Source organism: Ailuropoda melanoleuca, chromosome 5, assembly GCF_002007445.2.
Source record: "Ailuropoda melanoleuca isolate Jingjing chromosome 5, ASM200744v2, whole genome shotgun sequence".
Lineage (NCBI taxonomy): Eukaryota > Metazoa > Chordata > Mammalia > Carnivora > Ursidae > Ailuropoda > Ailuropoda melanoleuca.
The window spans coordinates 48,346,132-48,366,173 of record NC_048222.1 but is presented as its reverse complement, the minus strand read 5'-3'; the positions used below and the strand labels follow the sequence as shown (position 1 = coordinate 48,366,173).

The following is a 20,042-nucleotide window of genomic DNA, read 5'->3' as shown; positions in this document are numbered from 1 at the left end:
AGGAGAGGAGAGGAGAGGAGAGGAGAGAAGAGAAGAGAAGAGAAGAGAAGAGAAGAGAAGAGAAGAGAAGAGAAGAGAAGAGAAGAGAAGAGAAGAGAAGAGAAGAGAAGAGAAGAGAAGAGAAAAAAGAAAAAAGAAAAGAAGAGAAGAGAAAAAAGAAAAAAGAAAAGAAAAAAGAAAAGAAAAGAAAAAAGGAAAAGAAAAGAAAAGAAAAGAGAAAGGAAGGACGGACGGACCACAGCTGTCAGCGAAGAGCTATGGCTACATTTGTTTCATAGGTTCCTTCCCTCCTGAAGAGAGGACATGGCTGGTGGGGGGAAAGAGGGTGGTGTTCAGTGTAATCACGAAATTACGGTCTTCCAGAGGACCTCTCTCATTTGTCCCAGGTCTGGGAGTATTTTCAGCACTGCATGTTAACAAAGTTCCAAAGTTAACAAATGACAAACACACAGTTTAGCAATTTAAATGATGGCTACGAAGATATTTCACAAACAACTCTGTGAGGGGCATATTAATACCTGTGGCTCCTGTATTATGCACTTGTGTCCTGAGCACCAGCCACGGGAGGTGCTCAGCAAACGTGGAACTGAGCAGAAGCACCCAGCCCAGTCATCGTGGGCAGAAGACAGAGTAACTGACTCCCATCGAGGCCTTCTACTGCAGAACCCTTGGTTCCCTCCCGTGCCGGCCCAGCTGCCTGCAGTCACCACCTAATGATGTCCTTACCCAGAAGGAAATGAAATAATTTGTTCTTGTATGAAACATTAGGAACCCTCCAACCTAGGGGCTGACTTAGGAAAGGAGAAATCACTTGCTGCAAGGAATCTAATATTAGAAATGCAGCGGCTACACCCAGCTTCTGCCTCCAACTGATTTCAAGGAAGTTTCACTGCCCAGGAACTTGCTGTCATGAGAGGGCAATCTCAAGCCTCCTTTGGCTGTCAAGTCGCTTTCCAGGTCACAGGAGGGTGACTCCCTCCAAGGAACTGACCTTTTACCTTTAATAGTCTCCCTCTCAAAACTGGAGCCTCACCCCCAGATTCTTATCACTGGTGTGTCTTTATCTCTTCTAAGGACTTGAGAGAATAACAATTGTAGAAGACATACTTGGAGAAGGAGCTACTCCCACGGAATACAGTTGGAACACATTCCCCCCAACCCCCCAACCCTCACCCCCGCCGCTCTTAACAGAATCATTGGGTTGTCTCACAACTTGCTCACAGAGTTGCCGTGAGGTTTCAGTGAGTCAGTACAAAGAAGACTGTTAGAAAAGTGCCCGGCACAGAGAAAATGCTCAATAAATATTAGCCTAAAAAGTACAGAAAATCAATTTGGATATATATGCATACATAAAGAGAGACGCACAAGATCACGCCTAAGGAGCTAATGATTTTACTTTCGAAAATCTATACTAAGAAAATACTCATAGATTTTCCAGACAAAGATTTATGTATAAAGATGGTCATCAGGACATTGTTTGTAACAGAAAACAAAGAAACCCGAAACAACCTAAATCCCCAACAATGGAGTAAGTAAGCAAACGATGCCACTTTTCAAAAACATGCTTTTGAAGAATTTGTAATGCTGTAAGAAAATTATCATGACAGGTGAAGAGGGATATGAAACCACAACCATTCGTGTAATATGATTTCAATTTTAGACACTCCAAATAAATATTTATGGAACTCCATAATAAAAGATCAGAAGGAAATACTCCAAAAATTACTTGTGTTTCTGTCCCAGTAATAAGATTTTTTATTCATTTTCAGCATTTTTCAAATTCTATATACATACGCATATACAATGAGTATTAATTCTACAAATAAAATATAAAATAGTTAAGAAGCTATTCCAATTTCACAATTTAAAAAAAAATGCATGAGGTTCTAGACTAGGCCAGTGGCAGGGGACAGAAAAGATAATCATGAGGCTGAGTCCTCAGTATTTGGTGACCCATGAGGGTCACCAAGGGAACAGAGAGAACATCCCAGAACAGCTCTAAAACTAGAATGAGCAGCAGGGCAGATAAATAATGGTGTTTTGCACCACAATAGGAAATGTAGAGAGAAAGGAAGAAGAATGGGTTGGGAGGAAAGAAAATAAACTCAGTTTGGCCTCACTGGGTTTGCAGTACCAAAAGGATCCCCTGGTAGAGGCGCTCAGTCAAGAGCTGGCTACATGTGGGGCTGAGGCCTGGGAAAGAATTTGGTATACATGTGGCTATGGGCGACAGCCGTGTGTCTGTGACGCCATGGCTTGGCTGGGGAGGTACCAGCATTCTCTGTGTTCTGGGAAAGGAGTGATCACACTCTGCTCCCATGGGGGCTCAGACACTCGGGCTCTGGAGCTCTATTCCTTCCTGCCACCCAAAATGTGACTGAGTGACCCCTGCCTCCCTTGGTCACAGAGACCACTGCTGGATTATAGTGAAGAGGCTCACAGAGGTTCACTGTGACTTACGTGCTGCTTGGCACTGTGGCTGCCGCTTCCACTGAGGACGGCAGAGCACTCTCGGAGTCAACCCCATAAAACTTCCGCCCACATATTTTGTAGGAACGGTGTTCAAGAGAGTGGCCACTGTCTCGCCCAGTGGCCTTTCTTTTGCAATAACATTTAAGGAAACGGTCTCAAGCTTCAGGACCGGGAAAGTGTGAGCAACTGGACACCATGAATCCTATAACTGCTTCTATTTCCTTCTCTGTTTTGACCAATAAGAAGCTCAGAATAAAAGCTGTGGCCCATCTTCGGCAACATTAGATGATCGTGTTGTGCACATTCTAGAGTGCTAATCTGTTAGCATTTCGGTCTTTGTTTGTTTTATTGCCCTTATTTTCTCTTTGTCCCAATTTCTTCCACTGTGAATCTTTGTGAACTTAAATTCTAAGATTTTCTTCTGTGTCACACCCACCCATTGATTCCGTCTCTATCTCCTGGAGTTGTGCAAGAGAATTCTAGCAGCAACCTTTGAGGCTCATGCCTTCCACTAAATCTTATTCTTTTTAGGTACCAGAGCCTCACCTTCTTCAACAGTTTGTCCTAGACTTGAGTTCCTCAAGAATCTTTCATCCTTCTAGACTCAACTGATGCCCCACCTTCTCCTGACACCTTCTCTAGGCCCTATTCAGGGGGTCCTTCCACAGCAGCACTGACAGCAACTACACTCGATGACTTGTTCTCATGCTTGCCTCTCCCACTGGAATGGGGACTCCTGAAAAACAGAGGTTATGTCCTATGTGCCTCCAAATAGTACCTAGCCAGGGCCTGAGGCGTAATATAGTAATATATGATTAGTAGGTTTTTGTAGAGAAAATAAACGCATGGAGATACACACACACACACACACACACACACACACACACACACAACTTCCTCGATCCTCTACATGCTAAAAGAAAGCCAAGTCCCCAGGAAGATCAGGGAGAACCCAGTTGTATTCAGTTGTTTGTGGGCCTGACAACAGCTTTTCCATAGGACTCTCCTGAGCAGCCTGGACGCCCTAGGCACCGGTCCTAGAGCTTATTCTCCCAGCTAAATCCAGAGTAAATACACATAAGACAGAATTGGTCCTGTGAGGGCAACAGGGATAAATTTTCACAGAAAGAAAGGATTTCACAGATCCAAAATGCAAGATGCCACATGCTCTAATTCGTACTTATTTTAACAGCACAGCCTTACACAGGTGCTAATTATGCGTCAAGCATTGTTCTGAGCTCTTTACAAATATCTTATTTAATCTTTGTAACAACTTCATGAGATAGGTACTGTTCTCATCCCCATTTTGTTTTCATAGATAGTGTTCTCAGCATTGGAGTCAACTATCCTCAAACAAAGGAAAATGTAGCTATTCCATCACTAAATAAAAGAAAATTAGTTACATTTAGTTCACGCCAGTGCATGAGTGGTTGACAAATCAAATCTTCGCCTTTGATGGGAGACCTGGATACATCATTCACTGAGCATTTACTGAGACCCAACCAGCACTGCCCTCCACGAGCTCACAGCCTGGTGGAGAAAACAACACACACCGAAACAAATAAATTAACAGGCCCCGTGACAAGCACATTAGAAGCAAGGGCCCAGTACAGCACTGGCGGCAAGAGGAAGTAATGACCTCCGGCTAGATGAGAAGGCTTCCTCGAGGGTGTCATGTCCGAGTTCCATTTTAATACATGGTCCAGGACTCATCAGGAAGCGCAGAGACAGAGGGGGGAGCAAGAGGGCCAGGGAAAGGGGAACCATTGGCCGTGGGTAGCAGGAGGGGAAGAGCTGGGGAATGAGAGATTATCACTGCAGTGGTGGCCTTGGCTGTGACACAGCAAAGCTCAAAGTCACTAAAGGATCTGAGAGTCATTCCTGTTCTAGGAAGCTTCTTGGAGTTGCAGCATGAGGGAGGATGTCAAGACCAGAGAGAGAGAGAGAGAGACGTGTTAGGGGCTGTTGCAATCAACCAAGCAAGACACAGTGTGCACCTGAGCTGGGGCACTGGACTCTAGGGATATTCGGGAACCCAAAGCTTCAGACTGATTGGAAGCCTGGTGTAGGAGTGCAAGGTGACACCCCAGCTTCTACTTAGAAGACCCGGAGGCTGGTGTGGCCAGTGAAATGGGGAGCATGAGCTGGGAGACCCCCGGCAGGAATGAGGCTTGGGCAGCCTCTAAGCTTGCAAAAGCCAAACTGGGCAGTAGACATGTTCTTAATAATCATAGAGCAGTTATTCAGATTGTCACTCACATCTCCTTTTAATAAAATACGATGCAGCTCATTCTGTCATCATAGTGACAAATCATTGCCCTTTGCTGGAAATTAACAACCTTTCGAATGAATAACCTTTGGATAGGAAAATTGGTTTCAGTAATACCTCCCCTTGCACTTTGTAGGTTTATCATCTCTCTATTCTGCTGTCCCCTGAAACCAAAAGCCCAAGACTTATTGTTTGAGAAGCCTGAATGGCTTTATGCTCAGAACGAACGATCGGGATCCTTCGTAAATTAGGCTCAACTGAGTTCACTGACCAGAAATGCTCGTATGCCCCTCAGCCCCCAGAGAGCACACCCTGGGCTGAAAAAGAGGATGAGAGCATCCTCCCCCAGCTCTTGGCCTGATCCCTTGGCACAAAAGATGTCACCCACCTTGGTGGCCTAACCCTGAGAACAGAATACCTCCCCGGGCTTCCCCCAGCCCGAGCAGGGGTGTCTGTCTTTCACCAGCAGCATGGCCGGCCTGGTGGACTTGCATGACTGCTCATCACCCCACCAGAATGACTCAGGATTGGGAGAAGACTCCCCCAAAAGAAAGACTAGAAGACATTTTGAGAAAACAACTGAAGATAAAATCTTAAAAACAATTTTTCTCTCCCCTACCCCATTCTTCCACGTCTTTGAAAGATTCTGAATGGATACTCATGTATCCTTTTCTGCTGAAAAACTCCTTAGCAGCAGCCTTATTATCTAGGGCATAAAGTCCAGACTCCCCAGCATCCCAGCTCCTCGGACACTCCGGCTGCCCAGGCTTGTCTCTTTCTTCTTCGTGCCCACAAGGTGCCACCTTCTGAGCCCTAACTCTTCTGTTCCTCAGGCCCAGAAAGGCCTGCTCCCTCCCACCACCCACGCAGCCCCACACACAAGCCCGTCTAATCCTCCAGATAGGATCGGCATCATCTTCCGTGAAAAGTCCTCCCTGAATGTCACTCCCTGCATCAAGCTGAATCGGCCACTCCTTTCAGATCCTCTCTGCCCCAACCCTACCTGGTCCAGGCAAGGCCACATGGCATAATGCGTATGCAAGTGAGAACAGGCTGAACTACATGGCCAAATGCACAGTGTCATCTAACTAAAGTGTTCCAGTCACTGTCTCTGCAGCGTAGGGATATAGGCAATTAGAATCAGAGGGAGCTCGGTTCAAACCCTGATGCCACCACTTACTGGCAGGTGATTTGGGGTGAAATACTCATCTTATCCAATGGCCTCTTCCATATCCCTATTGTCCAAGATGTACTCCAATATCTGACTGGCTGACCCCTCGGTCAAGATGGCAGGATATAGGATCTGGCCCCCTCTACCTCTTTGTTGGGTTCTCGTAGGTCAGCCTTCATCATCTCCTGGGGGAGAAGTGGCCATTCTGCTGGACATGCCCTCTTGGGTTCCCCAAAGCTGCAGTTCATGCCTACCTCCAGCACCTCCTAGTAACCCCGCTGGCTGGTGCTCTTAGAAACCTTTGGGCTGTCCCAGAGCTGGCAGAGGTGGGACAGAGGCCAGGCTAAGCACTGTCTCCAATCGTACATTCCAGATCCAGTTGGAAGATCGAGAGCTGTTGAAACAAAGGAAGCATTGCAGGAGACAAAGACCAGATTCCTGCTTTTTGAAGACGAAACGGATAAGGGCTGTCAGATTCGGCTGAATCACCCAGACACATTACAGCGGTGTGGCTTCAACTCCTCTCTGCCCCTGGTGATGATAATCCACGGGTGGTCGGTAGGAAATGCTGACATGCCTTTTTTCTCTCTGCATTTACATTTTCTGCTTTTCTCCATTGTGTGTCCAATTTTAATAAAAAGATAGGGAGCCAGTGATAACAACTTCATGCATAATATTTGTAAAGCTCTTTCTAATTTTCTGAGTACTTCCCCACACAGGATCTCATTGATTATCTCGGTCCCATGAATAAGCAGGATAGGGAAAGTGTAATTACCTCCATGTTTCAGATAATCAAATGTGGCTCAAGGAGGTCACACAGCACATGAGGGCCCAGCAGTGATTGCAGTCCATGCAGGTGAATCTGTCTGTTTCACAAGAGGAGATAGGAAGCCACTGGGAGACATAGTCTCCCAGTGAAATATAACTGTAAGGTTTAAATGCAGCTGCAAATAACAGAAACCCAATTGGCAATAGTTGAAACAGAAATTTGTTTCCATTTCACAGAGTAGTCTAGAGATATGCAATCCAAAACTGGATAAATGACTTTGGTCAATGAACTCCTCAGGGACTCAGCTCATTTCCAGCTTACTACTCTGCCATTCTCAGAGTGTAGCCTTTGTCCTTATAGTCAAGGATGGCAGCCAGAGCACCAGCCATCACATCTTTATTCCGGGTAGCATAATTAGTAAAAGGTATACACAAAGGAGTCAAAGAGCTGGGAGGTTTTTTAACAGCTTTCTTGAGATAGTATTCATATACCATATAATTCATCCATTTAAAGTGTAAAATTCAATGGCTTTTGGTATAAAGGAGTTGTTTTTTTAGGTTAGCTACCCAGAAGCATCTATAAAATGCTTCCAGTTACATTCATTGGCTATACCTAGGTAGAAAGGTGACTGAGATATGTAGCCTCTTAGAGAAGGTGTAGCCTTTTAGGAATGCTAAAAATCCTGGACAAAGGGGAGAAAGAATATTGTGGGCAATGGTTGAAATCAAACTAAGCAAGGACTTGTCTCCAAGGGGAAATTCTGCCTCCCTGGTTCCCAACCAACCCACGAGTTGAAGCTTAGTTCACAACTTGAAACCTCCAGAGATTTGGGGATCTATTTCGTGACTTGGAAACCTTTTGCTGCCATCTACTTGAAAAATACTCTTGAAACCCTCATCTATCCTACCGTAGAAAGCAAAATGAGCCCGTCTACCCACCCACCACTCTTTCAACATTTGTTCACTGAGAGCCCGCTATGTGCAGCCTCATAGCCTTCCCATGAACAATACAGACCCCGTGCCTGGTCTCATGTGGTAGTGGGGAGCCACATGATGCCACGGGAGTGTAGCTACGAGGTGGGGTGCTTGCCACTGCTGCGGGGAAAGCAGAGGCACCCCTAGCTTCTAGCAGCTTCCCCCTATGACTGAAAGGGTTCCCACGCTAGGGAAGTGGGGGTTCCACACACCCTAGGGTCTGCAGTGAAGGTGGTGGTGGCTTTCCTGCCCCTAAAGAAGGGACCTAACATAGATTGAGGCCCTACCACAAGTTAGGCCCTTTACATTATTCATCAACCCACACCTCCCTCCGAGGCGGGTTAGTATCTTGTAGAAGAAGAAACTGCACTCAGAAAGGTCGAGCAGCTACCATAGTCACACAGCCAAGAGTGGACAGAGATTCAAACCCAGAACCCCCACGCTCCAAGCTCACACTCTCAAAGACACCCCGTTCACCCGGCCTTTGTCAGAGGGGTCTGGCTGGGCTCCCACCCCCAGCAGGCTTCACCCCGCAATCCTCACTGCGGCTCTCTCCTGCTGGGGTAGCCGCTCAATCCACGTTTCTGTAAGAAAAACAGAATAGGAGACAGAGGGCAGAGCTCTAAGAAGATGGAAACTGTTTTAAAGGAAACTAAAGATCAGTCACGGAAAGCTCCCCTGGGAAGCCCTGGGGTGGGGGGGGTGGATAGGGATTAGAAGGAGTCCAGTCACGGTAGAGAAGAGTATCCCATTGCTTCAGCGGCTTTAGCCATCGGACTTTCCTTACAAGAAAAAAGAGAGAAGGTGGGAAAGAGGCAATGCATCCCGAGGACAGATTTGCAGACAGCCAGCCAGCTGGAGCCGGCAACACAGAAAGGCTTTGCAGAGCAGAGCTGGGGCTTCTTCCCAGTGCTCTCCCCTCCGACCCTGCCGCCTTTACCCTCCCTGCTGCCACTAACTCCCCCTGCCTCTACTCACTCCTCATGCTCCCCTCACCTTTCCCTGCCTCCTTCTCACCCTCCCTGCCCCCTTCACCCTCCCAACCTCCTCTCACCCTCCCTGCCTCCCCCCTCACCCACCTTACTTCCCCCCACCCCTCACCTTTCCTTGCCTCCCCCAATTCCCCCTGCCTCCTTCACCTTTTCCTGCCTTGCCCTCACCCTCTGGGCCTCCTCTGACTCTGCCTGCCTCCCCCTCACCTCTCCCTGCCCCCCACTTAAACTCCAGCAGCACCCACTGCTTGTAGCTCCTTCCACCCCCTATGCTTTCTCTCCTCTTGGCCTTGGCTCAGCCTGCGCCTTCTGCCTCGAGTGTTCTTCTCCCTCTTCTCCTGCCGAACGGTATCCATTATACGGTAGGTGCTCCAAAAACAGTTGTTAACTGAATTCATGACCAAATAAATATCTGGTTCACAAATGCAACGTGAAGATAGGACCGTTACCAGGGTCCTTTCCCAGAATGAATTCTTCATTCTTAAAATGCAGAAGGGACTAGAACATCTATCACTGGTGATAGGAACAGCAACAGTTGCGTCACTGGGACACTAATTCTGAAGGTAACTTCGTGACTAACATTTACTGAGCGCTTGCTGCCTTCTAGGCACTGTTCTAAGTGCCTCCCAGCGACAGACTGGTCTCATCTTCACAGCAGTCCTGGAAAAGGCCACTACTGTTAGCCCCATTTTCCAGATGGGGAAAGTGGCCCACAGAAAAGTTAACCAAATTGCGAACAGACTGGAAGAGTTGGGATTTGAACCCAAGGTGCTCTATCTGCATGGAAGGCACTGGGTGCACATTCAGAAGTGGTTGCCCCTGACCCCGAATGACCTGCCCCGTCATCAGCATGTTCTCCAGCCTAGCCTCCCCTCCCCCGCCCCAGTCTTCAAGCACACCAGACTCTTCTCCCCCCAAACATACCACGGGGCCCTCTCATGGTTGTGCCCCTCTGCAAGCGCACTTCCTTCTGCCTGGGCCGCCCTAGACACCCTGCCCACAGTCACCTGCCCACCCTTATTCTCATAAGTGAACTGCTGTTTATCCTTGCAGACATGTCTTCGTTCATGAAGACATCAGGAGGGCCCTGCAAGTGGGTTCTCGAACAAAGTGCATACACAGGAAGATTCTCCATAAACATGTATTGAGCTCCTGCCATGTTCCAACTCATGGTGCTTTACTCCCTCAAAGTGAGCAGACACAGTGGGCAGGAGAGCGAAGGAGCTGGGATTCAAAGCCATGGCCGAGCAGGCCTCCCGGAGCGGGGAGGTAGCAGAGGTGACCCTCAAAGTTAGGTCAGCTTTCAGCTCCTGATTACACAGTCTCTTCCATTACATTAAGGCTCAGAAACTCTTAAAATAGGGGCATGTTAAGAAAATGGTTCTCAGTTGGAGGCCGGGGGAACCCCCAGGGGACATTTGGCAAAGCAACTTGTGGGGGAGAGTGTTGCTGGCACCTGCTTGGGAGAGACCAGAGATGCTGCTAGATAGCCTACAACAGAAAGGATCTGGCCCTAAACGTCCGTAGTGCCAAGGTCGAGAAACCCCAGTTAAGCCCTTTCTTTTGGAAAGAAGGATCCAGCCTTCATTAGCCAAGAGCTGAGAAAGAAGAAAAAAAAAAAAGGTGAACAGGGAGAAAGCAGAGACTAGTACAGCCCCCCGTGTCCCCTCCCGGTTAAGCTGACTACTTTGGGGGCCCACCGGCAGGTGGACCGCTTCCTGGAAAACTGGATCTGGCAGATGGTGGCCGCCCTGAAGTCTGGGCTGGCCCAGCCCGTGAACGTGGGGCTGGCAGACTGGCTCAGCCTGGCCTACCGCCACTACACCGTAGCTGTCCGCAACGCGCGCCTTGTGGGCCGGGAGGTGGCGGCTCTCATCCAGTGGCTGGAGGTAAGGCCTGGCCCGCCCTCCCTTCCCCTCCCCTCTTCGCCCTTCTCCCTAGACAGTGAATTAAGCTGGTCTCCTAAGCATCCCAGACAGGAGAACCACTCAGCTAGCTCACAGGAATGGGAGGCCACAGCATGGAGATGGGACATTGGGGATCCCTCAGATGCCTTGCTTGAGCCCCTGTTTTGCAGAACTGTTTTCCTCCCCCCTCCCCCATCCACTCTCTTTCATGCTCACTCCCTTGGATGTGCTAAGGGGTCTAAACACACCCGTGCACCACCAAACCCACAGAAATGAACAGGAGCACTGTGCAGGGTGCTCGTGTCCTGGGAAAGGCAGGCAGGCAGGGGGCACCAACACCAGGCGGGGGTCCCAGGTAACTGAGCCTGAAAGGTGAGCGCCAGCAAGGTGAGAAGCCAGTTTGGGTCAGGAGGCTGAAGGGGACAAAGAACAAGGAGGGGGAGCCCAGAACGAGCTGGACCCACACAAGGTTTCTGTCCAGCAGCTCTCCCCTGTAAACATCTTGCCTCCATCTTCCAGGAATCTGCTCAATTTTCTCGAAGCAATGTTCATCTCATTGGGTACAGCCTGGGTGCCCATGTCTCAGGATTCGCTGGCAGTTACATCAGCGGAAAGCAAAAGATTGGGAGAATTACAGGTAACCATGCCGATAACTGATGGCGTGGAGCAGGACCCACTTCTGCAACATTCCCATGATTACCACGCACCCAGCCTCCTTCGCACTGTTTCAAGCGTGACCGCTGTCCTAGACTGCCTTTCCTCCAGAATTCAGAGTAAATCCCAGCTGCAACTCTTATTGCCTTTCCTCCAATGGGTACCTTGCATAGTCATGCCAAATAGGACCTGAAAAGCAGACTTTCATACACTTTTAACCAGGAAAGAATTTATTTTTCCATATAGTTTAAAAAGCCCAATATGAATAAGTTAAAGGATCACAGCCCAAAATTTGCAGTGACATTGGCCACATTTGTGCCTCAGTTTCCACATTTGTGAAACACATGAGTCTTACTCTGGGACCCATTTGGATTGAGGGAGGGGGCTCCACACTGACTTGGAAATGGCTCCAGATACCCAGGAAGAGCTGGGGATGTGCAAGAAGGCCTTTCCTCCCAGGCTTCCTTGACACTGACCTCATCCCCCAACGCTACCCCACAGCTCTGTTTGGAAGAACACATCTGATCGGATTCTCCCCCAGCCAAGTCCCCACAGATATCCACAGGATAAAACTCAGAAAGCCCAAGGGCGCCTGGGTGGTGCAGTCGGTTAAGCATCCTACTCTTGGTTTTGGCTCAGGTTGTGATCTCGGGGTCATGAGAGCGAGCCCCACATCAGACTCTGTGCTCATTGCAGAGTCTGCTTAAGACTTTCTCTCCCTCTCCCTCTGCCCCTCCCCCGGCACTTGCACACATGCTCTCTCTCTCTCTCTAAAAATAAATACATTTAAAAAAAAAAAAAGAAAGCAAGCCAGACAAGGCCCTTCTCAGTATAGTGTTCCAGAGTTCCACGACCTCTCCTCCCGCTGCTCTCTTCCTGTAGTGCTGGGCTCCCATGAAACTAGGTCTTTCTCTACTTCACAAGAACACACCATGGCTTCCTATGTTTCTGAGCCTTTGCATGTCCTTTTCCTTTGCATGAAATATCTATTTTTTTTTAAGATTTTATCCATCTATTTGAGACAGAAGGAGAGCACAAGAGGGGATAGAGGGAGACAGACAAGCAGACTTCCCACTAAGTGGGGAGCCTAACGCAAGGCTCAATCCCAGAACACTGAGGTCATGACCTGAGCCAGACCCGGACACAACCAACTGAGCCACCCAGACGCCCCTTGCCTAGAATGTCTTACCACAACTTATCCACCCAGCCCCAGTCTACCTACCAAACTCCTACTCATCCTTCAAGACCCAACAGGCTAAAACAATACTTCACAGGCTAAAACAATTCAAAGGATATTTAAGATGAATAGCATTGTTGTGACCTTTCATTGTTTTTTAAGATTTTTTTATTTTAGAGAGAGATAGAGAGAGTGGGGAGAAGGGCAGAGCGAGAGAGAATCTCAAGCAGACTCCATGCTGAGCGTGGACCCCCAACTCGGGGCTCGATCCCACAACCCATGAGATCATGACCTGAGCCAAAACCAAGAGTTGGATACTCAACCACCTGAGCCACCCGGGTGCCCCATGCCCCCATTTTATCAAGTAAGAACATTTTTGGAAGCTAATATCTACTATTACCATTACTTCACCAAAGAAGAGGTTGGTTTTAATGTAAAAAAAAAAGAAATAATGGCAGACATTTAAACGAAATAATTTTGTCATTGTGAGAACGCACTTCCTCATCCTTACTTTTTTGACCTTGCTAGTAACTGGGGAGACCTGGTTGACAGGCCATTATTTGTGCCCCCAGCTCTGTGATTAAACCCTCAATAGGCTGGGGGTGAGCAGACCTTCAAAGAAGGCCAGTAAGGCCTATCGCAAGGAACCAGTCCTAGAAGGCTGAGTCAGAATCACAGAGAGGCAGCACCAGGCCCAGCACCCTCTCCACTCTGGCTGGTGTCATGGGCCACATCAGGCATTATTAGCCAGGCCCACTCATGATAGAGGCAGCAGGACAGCTAATTACTCCTGTCATCTCATACTCAGCCCCATGAAGAATGGAATATAAATCACACAAGACATCTTTCATTTGTAACTATGGATGAGAGCTGGAGACAGGCGCTCTCACTGCCCCCTGTCAATTCCTTCACCCCCAACAGGGATGGAAGCCAGGGTTGATGTGGGACATCAAAAGGTCTTCCAGAGAGGTGAAGGGAGAAAGAGGAAAAATCTTGAGCACATAAATACTCCCCAACGACCGTCAGCCAGGAGCTGCCATTGGTCTTGCACACACGCATCTGTCACTTGACCAGAGCTCTGAGCAGTCCTATTTACTCACAACATTTTCACCCGGGAACAGTCATGTCCCAAGGCTGTTCCGGACATTCCAATGAAATGACATTGGTGTGGGAGAAAAGCCAGCTTGTTTAGGGAAATTATTGACAACATACAGGCAAATAAATTCTTTCTCTGATTGGTAGGTTAGAACTACTTACAATAAGCACAGTGGTTTTTTGTATGCAAACAGATACTCTTGAAAGTAGCTTGAGAGGTACTTAAAATTGATTTGCTTAAATAAATCAAGCATTCCCTCATAACCTTATTTCTACCACTGGATAGTTCCTGCAGACCTCTTTCCCCATAGATAATGCACAGCCCATGTCTAATTTTCGGCACCATGAATTACTGTGGTTTTACTGCGAAAAGGTTATAGTAAGATTTTCTAGAGAAAGATTATCCCCTAGGATTTTCTTCTTCCTGCTAGCTCATGAATGTGTAATAGCATCAGAAAGCTAAAAGGAGCATTCTCCTTTCTTCCCCTTGCTCCCACCTAACCCTTACCCTTGCTTTCCCGTTAGCGCTGGATGCCGCCGGCCCTTTGTTTGAGGGATCTTCGCCCAGCGACCGTCTTTCACCAGATGATGCCAATTTTGTGGACGCCATTCACACGTTCACCCGGGAGCACGTGGGCCTGAGCGTGGGCATCAAACAGCCCATAGCACACTATGACTTCTACCCCAACGGGGGCTACTTCCAGCCTGGCTGCCACCTCCTAGAGCTCTACAAACATATTACCAAGCACGGCTTAAACGGTGAGAAAGAAGGCCCTGGGAGAGACACGAGTGTGCATGGGCTCACACACCTCCCATACACACACGCAGCCCCCAGGACCGGTGAATCTCCAACCCGGTGGGACTCTGGGAAGGGTACGGGAACCCAGGGTGTATGGTCACCAAGCCCACTCAGACGGAGAGTGGTAAGGGCTGGGGTCCCTCCAGCAGGCCCTTCTCTTAACTGGCAGCGGTCATTGGAGCCCAAGCTCTGACAATGAGCTGGGGGCACCACCAGGAATCCCTACTTCTTAGCCCCTCCCAGTGTACCCAACAAAGTCTCTCCTGGGGGACTAGCCCTTCTACAAGTAGAGTCCTGATGCCTGTGGTTATTCCTCCTTCTCCAGAAGCTTCCACACCCAAGGGGCTTCCTCAATTCTGGGCCACGTGAGGATGCACTTAGTAGAGCCTTGATCGATAGCTTCTTGATCCTTGGTCTGACGAGAGTGGAAGTAAGTCTTCCCCTCCTGTGAGCTTTAATCAGCTGGTCCTACAGGACCTTGCTGGGATTCTTCCAATTCAAAGTTCAGTTCTAAACATGTGTTTGTCACTTCCTTTATCTCGGGGCAGGAACTGGATTGTGGCATTATCCAGGTTGTGAGCCCACTTCTCTCTCAAATCCTAGACTAAAATATTGATTTGCACATGGACAACATACAGAGGATTAAAGAACAAGCCTGTCAGCAAAAATCATGCATTCCATGGGTATTCCAACTCTCTCATTACTACAAAATATCACCCTGATGAAAACATGCCAACTCACGCTAAGCCAACTGGAGACCCCCTCCCCCACCCCATGTACCTCCTTCTCACCTCCATCAGCCAAAATCGCTCTGAGAACACGCTCTCCTGTGATTACATCACCACCTTCACCTCTCCAGTATCAGAACGACCTTCACACTCAACATTATCTCATTTTGGCTGGACTCCCAGCCTTGCACCCACCTGCACCTGAGAGAACCTTCTGGAACTCGCCCTCATCATTCCTCACATGCTTCTCATGTCATTGCCCCTCCAGTCATCCACGGGGCCTATTCCATTGCAGGCTGACCAACCAGCCCTCCTCCCAGATCCACTTCCTCGCAAAGCTCAACACAGGCCTGGTATTGAGTAACTAGTTGCCTGATAAATACATCTCTCTTCGTGCCGTTTGCTCTTTCGTGCGAAGCTTCAAAATGGTGGAACCAAGTACATTTATTTTGCTTGCCCAATTTTGGTGTGGTTTTTCTGGGTTTTCTTCACCTTTAAGTTTAAAAGCGATCCCATTCTGGGGTGGTTCTCGAAAAGCACCTGAACAGAAGGTAATTTGGTAACTGCTTTGCCACCCCAACCCCACCAGGCTAGGTGAGCTGGAATGAGTTAGTGAATGCCTGTGAAGCTCAGTTTTCTCTTCTGGAACAGCTGCCTCAAGGGGCTGTGGAGCGATTCAGGAAGCAGACGAGTGAAAGCGCTCAGCATCGTACCCGCCTCATGGCAGGTGCTCAACAAACGCAGCACGAGACCAAGAGCGAGGCGGCCAATCTTGGCATTTGGCCTTCACACACTGGGGAAAACAGCTTTTGGCAAAGTCACCTGTGCTGTACCTTCACGTTAGAAACTTTACATACCTTGTGGTGGTTCTTCAACATCCTTGAGAATAATTTATTAAAGATGAGGTTAAGATTTGGAGAGTTTGAAACCAAAAAAAGGTCAAAAATTCATGGTAGATAAACTTCCTAACCTTGCCGTTTTGGGATAGGCCATGCACGCCTGGTCACCAGGATGTATCCTTCCAGAAGCCAATTCCTTCCTGGTTTCACAGGTGGTGAAATGGGATTGAAACCCATTGGAGGCAATGGCTGCTTGAGGACAGAGGGCAGACGTTGTGGGAGAGGACTTAGCTTTCACCAGACCACTGGCTGAGCCCCAGAAGGACCTTGGCTCTCATTCACCTGGAGGGGTTAAGAAAAGAGACATTCCACATGAGCCTGCTCCAGCTAACTCAACCCAAGCCATCTGCACTTGCACATTTTTAGCCATTTAAGACAAAACTATTTTTTTACATAAATCACAGTACCCTGTTTTCTTAAATAATGCAGTACTTTCTTAGGGACTTAGGCTTCCAGTTAAAACACTGGGTGGGGGGGGCCCTCAGGAGACCCACGGTGCCTGGGGTGATGCCTCTCCACCACGTGACTGAGGGTCCACTCCTGGCGTTTTCAGTCACCAGCGGGCCAGCCTCTGTCCTTCCACCCCTCCTTCCCAACGAGCCTCTAATCTGTGCACGATCCTTCAAGTGGAGGATACTTCGGAAAATCGAGGGGCGCTAACATGCTTCTTGCCCTGTGTTCCAGCCATCACTCAGACCTTTAAGTGCTCCCACGAGCGGTCGGTGCACCTCTTCGTCGACTCCTTGCTGCACGCCAGCCAGCCGAGCATGGCCTACCAGTGCAGCGATATGGCCAGCTTCAGCCAGGGCCTGTGCCTGGGCTGCAAGCGGGGCCGCTGCAACACGCTGGGCTACCACATCCGCCAGCAGCGGCAGGGCAAAAGCAAGAGGCTCTTCCTCGCCACGCGCGCCCAGTCCCCCTTCAAAGGTGAGTGCAGGGGTGGGGGGGCTTGCCCTGCTCTTTCAGTGTCTCTGAAACCGCAGAGTCCAGACGGCGATGTCCACACAGCCTCTCTCTCTCTCTGTTCCCAAGAGCGTGTCCACCTGGCTGCCAAGAGCCAGGAGGAGAAACCCTGATACTTTCTCGAGCGATCCTTGGGTGAGGCTCTCTTCATCCAGTTGCATGGTCCCCTAGGATGTTAGATCCTGGAGGCATCTTCAAACCCCAGCTGGGACCCAGAGCTCTCCGGCCCTGTTCACAGCCTCCAGGAAAAAAAGAGGCTCCAGGCCGTGTCTGTGGCTCCTCATTTCCTCTGAAGCTGGGATCCGCTGGTCTCACAGGGTAGCACTGTCTTCTTGAGACCCTCCAAAGAGGAAGTCTGGCTTCCAACTTGCCTCACCAGCTCCTTAGCCTCAGGGCAGAGAGCGAGCCCCGGGCCCTCTCTGGGCTGAAGCAGAGGTTGGAGCTGTGCCTCTTCGGGGTCTGAAGCCAGCAGAGGAAGGCTCCTCCGAAACCCGAGTCCTCCAGGAGCGAGCAAGCTGCCATCTGCTGCCATTAACGTTTCTGTCTAAGCCCTGAAACAGCTCCTGAGTGATCTAGCGTCTTGCTGTCTCGCTGCACATGCTCCCGGCACCGGGAGGAGCTTGGTGCTGGGCTGTTGGCTTATTACCGCCCAGAATACTTGTCTTGTCGCTGCAGAAGATGCACATGTCGTCACCACCGCTTTGCATTTGCACAGCGTTGTATACAAAACGTCAGATGCAGCCATCACCTCTTTGTGGTCCCACCACAGCCAAGCAAGGTCGGCAGGGCTGGTTACGATCTCATTTTCCAGAAGAGGGGAGCGCCGCCTGGGCGGAGTGACCCACCCATGGCCGCCGCACGGCCTGGAGGGAGGCCAACAGCCAGGTGCATCCTCTCGGTCTGTGTTCCTTTTATTGTCACACTCACAAGTTCAAGTTCCCAAGTGACTTATTTTTTAAGCACAGGATTCCTGTTTATCTGAACTTGCCCTCCCCAGCCAGATTTCCCTTCTGCGAAGCCCAGGCATGACAGAAATCCGCTGTGGGCAGCTGATAGCTTCCGAGAGCATCGCCGTGAAGGCAGATCCTTCCTGCCTCGGGGGCCAGTGGGCCTCCTCTGCTGTTTGCCCCTTCAGGGTGGAGGAGAAGGCACCATCCGAAATCAGGCGAGGGAATTTGGACGGGCTCCTGCCTCGGGGAGCTCCCCCACGGCAGGCTGCCAATCAGACACTTTTTTAAACGGCACAGCCTCCTGGAGTGATTAGGGCCCTCTGATAAGCACCTTTCGCTGAATCTACTTTAAATCATGGCATGTTAGCATTGCTAGAGGCCCTTCTACCCTGCCAGTTCACAGACGCAGACACCCAGGCCCAGAGGGGGAAAATCTCTTGCCCAGGGACACAGAGTGAATTCCTGGCAGAGTCAGCATTTAGACCTGGACCTACAAACAACTAGTTGAGGGATTTTCTTTTTTTTTTTTTAAACCTCAGGAACCTGCCCCTTGTCTGTTTGTGGAGATGAAGGAGGAAGGAGAGAAGGGGAAGGTTTTGTTTTCTCTTTGAGATCATTTGGGAAGAAAGTGAAGCCACTTTTCACCCTCCAGAGCTTGGGGGTGTTCTAAAGTGAGGCACTTGGTCCAGCTGGAGGACATCTGCTGGGGGCTTGGAGATGGGGGGGGGCAGGCAAGCATGCAGAGAAGGAAGAGGGGAAAGGAAGACCAATAGGCACAAACAGGCTGAGTTCCTCCCTTTTGCCAAGGACCTAGGTGCCCGACCACCACACGCCGCTGGTATGAATTCACAGGGGTCCCTTTCCTACGAAGGAAGACCAGAGAATTGCATTCGGGCAGCACCACCCCACCCCAGCAGCTACCAGACACCAGTGTGTTCATCCATTCATTTATTCTTCAAACGTAAATTGAGCCAGAATAGTCAGTCCCTACCTCACCGGGCTCACTGGAGACCAGCCCCCGCCCCACACGTACATGCTCAGCGCCATCCCAGGACAGGCAGGGGGTCCCTTGGAGACAACACTCGGGTGTCTTTATTGCCAATGATTCATCTTGCTCCAGACTCTTCTGACGTGCTTGGGACCCCCAAGGCCAGTGACATGGAGGCAATCCAGGCAGTCAGGACTGCCTGAAACTGGTCAGAACCCATCCCAGCCCGTAACAGAGGCTCTATGCTGAGCTGTGACCGGCACTGCCCCCTCCCCTTGTCTGGGCCTTCCAAATTCTCCCCCATTCTGCGTCAATCCTTCCAGTGAGCAAAATCCTAATCTGTTCACTGGTGGAGAGTAGCGTCCCTGGAGTCACGTCAAGCTACCCTGGGTATGGCAGGAAATTATCCCCAGCTGAGACTCCACCCATTCTGGAACAGCTGTTCATGGGATGCTGCAATCTGGATAATGCTGTGTCCCCCAGTATGGTAGCTGCGGCTAGCTAAATTACTTAGAATTAAATGCAATCAAACATTCGATTCCCCAATCACCCTAGCCACCTTTCAAGTGCTCAGATACGTGGCTGCCATATTGGAGAGAAATGGATCACTTCCCTCATCACCGAAAGTTCTGTTGACGGTACTGGCGCAAGGCCTTTAATCTAGGTCCCCATAACTACACCTTTCTCCACCCATCATGGTCATGAGCATCTCTGACTTGGGCCCTCCAAGCGTATTTCCCTGGCATGTGATGAATACTTACAAGATTCTTAAAAGAAGGGACTTGCCCAGGCCTGGTTACAGAGAACCCATAATTCATATTTTTCAAGAACATCTAATTGTATGATATATTTTAGTTCAGGATCTGGCTGGGCAAGATAAACACGGCCTCCTGATTGTAGCTTCACAAAGGGTGATTAACTTAGCCCTCGTGCCTCTGGCTCCTAAGATATTTCAACGAAACCATCAAAGGGTCTGTTTTCTACAAGCAGAGCCCAGTGCCCACTGGGAGAGTACCGCAAGGCAGTTATTGCCCACTTCTATTTTCACTTTTTCAAGAAGAGCCTTCACCAATCTGGGAGCCTCATCCCACCTAGGGGAACTTGCTTGAGTACTCTTTCCTTCTGGTTTTCCAACCAACCAGACCCTGACTTGGGGGAATCTGTCTTTGACTTTCCTCCACTACTTCTTTGGAAGGTTTTTGCTAATTTCCAGAAGAGGTCCAGAAAACGTCCTG

At 49.4% G+C, this 20,042-nt stretch overlaps 1 protein-coding gene across 1 annotated transcript in view; it reads left to right on the top strand.

Moving 5' to 3' along the window:
• The window catches only part of LIPC (lipase C, hepatic type), a 155,334-nt gene that overhangs the window by 120,989 nt on the left and 14,303 nt on the right, over positions 1 to 20,042 (top strand). The window contains exons 3-7 of the mRNA XM_019809958.2: positions 6,286 to 6,470; positions 10,354 to 10,536; positions 11,074 to 11,191; positions 14,006 to 14,239; positions 16,591 to 16,833. Coding sequence (XP_019665517.2) covers positions 6,286 to 6,470; positions 10,354 to 10,536; positions 11,074 to 11,191; positions 14,006 to 14,239; positions 16,591 to 16,833 — 963 coding nt within the window. The remainder of the gene's footprint in view (positions 1 to 6,285; positions 6,471 to 10,353; positions 10,537 to 11,073; positions 11,192 to 14,005; positions 14,240 to 16,590; positions 16,834 to 20,042) is intronic.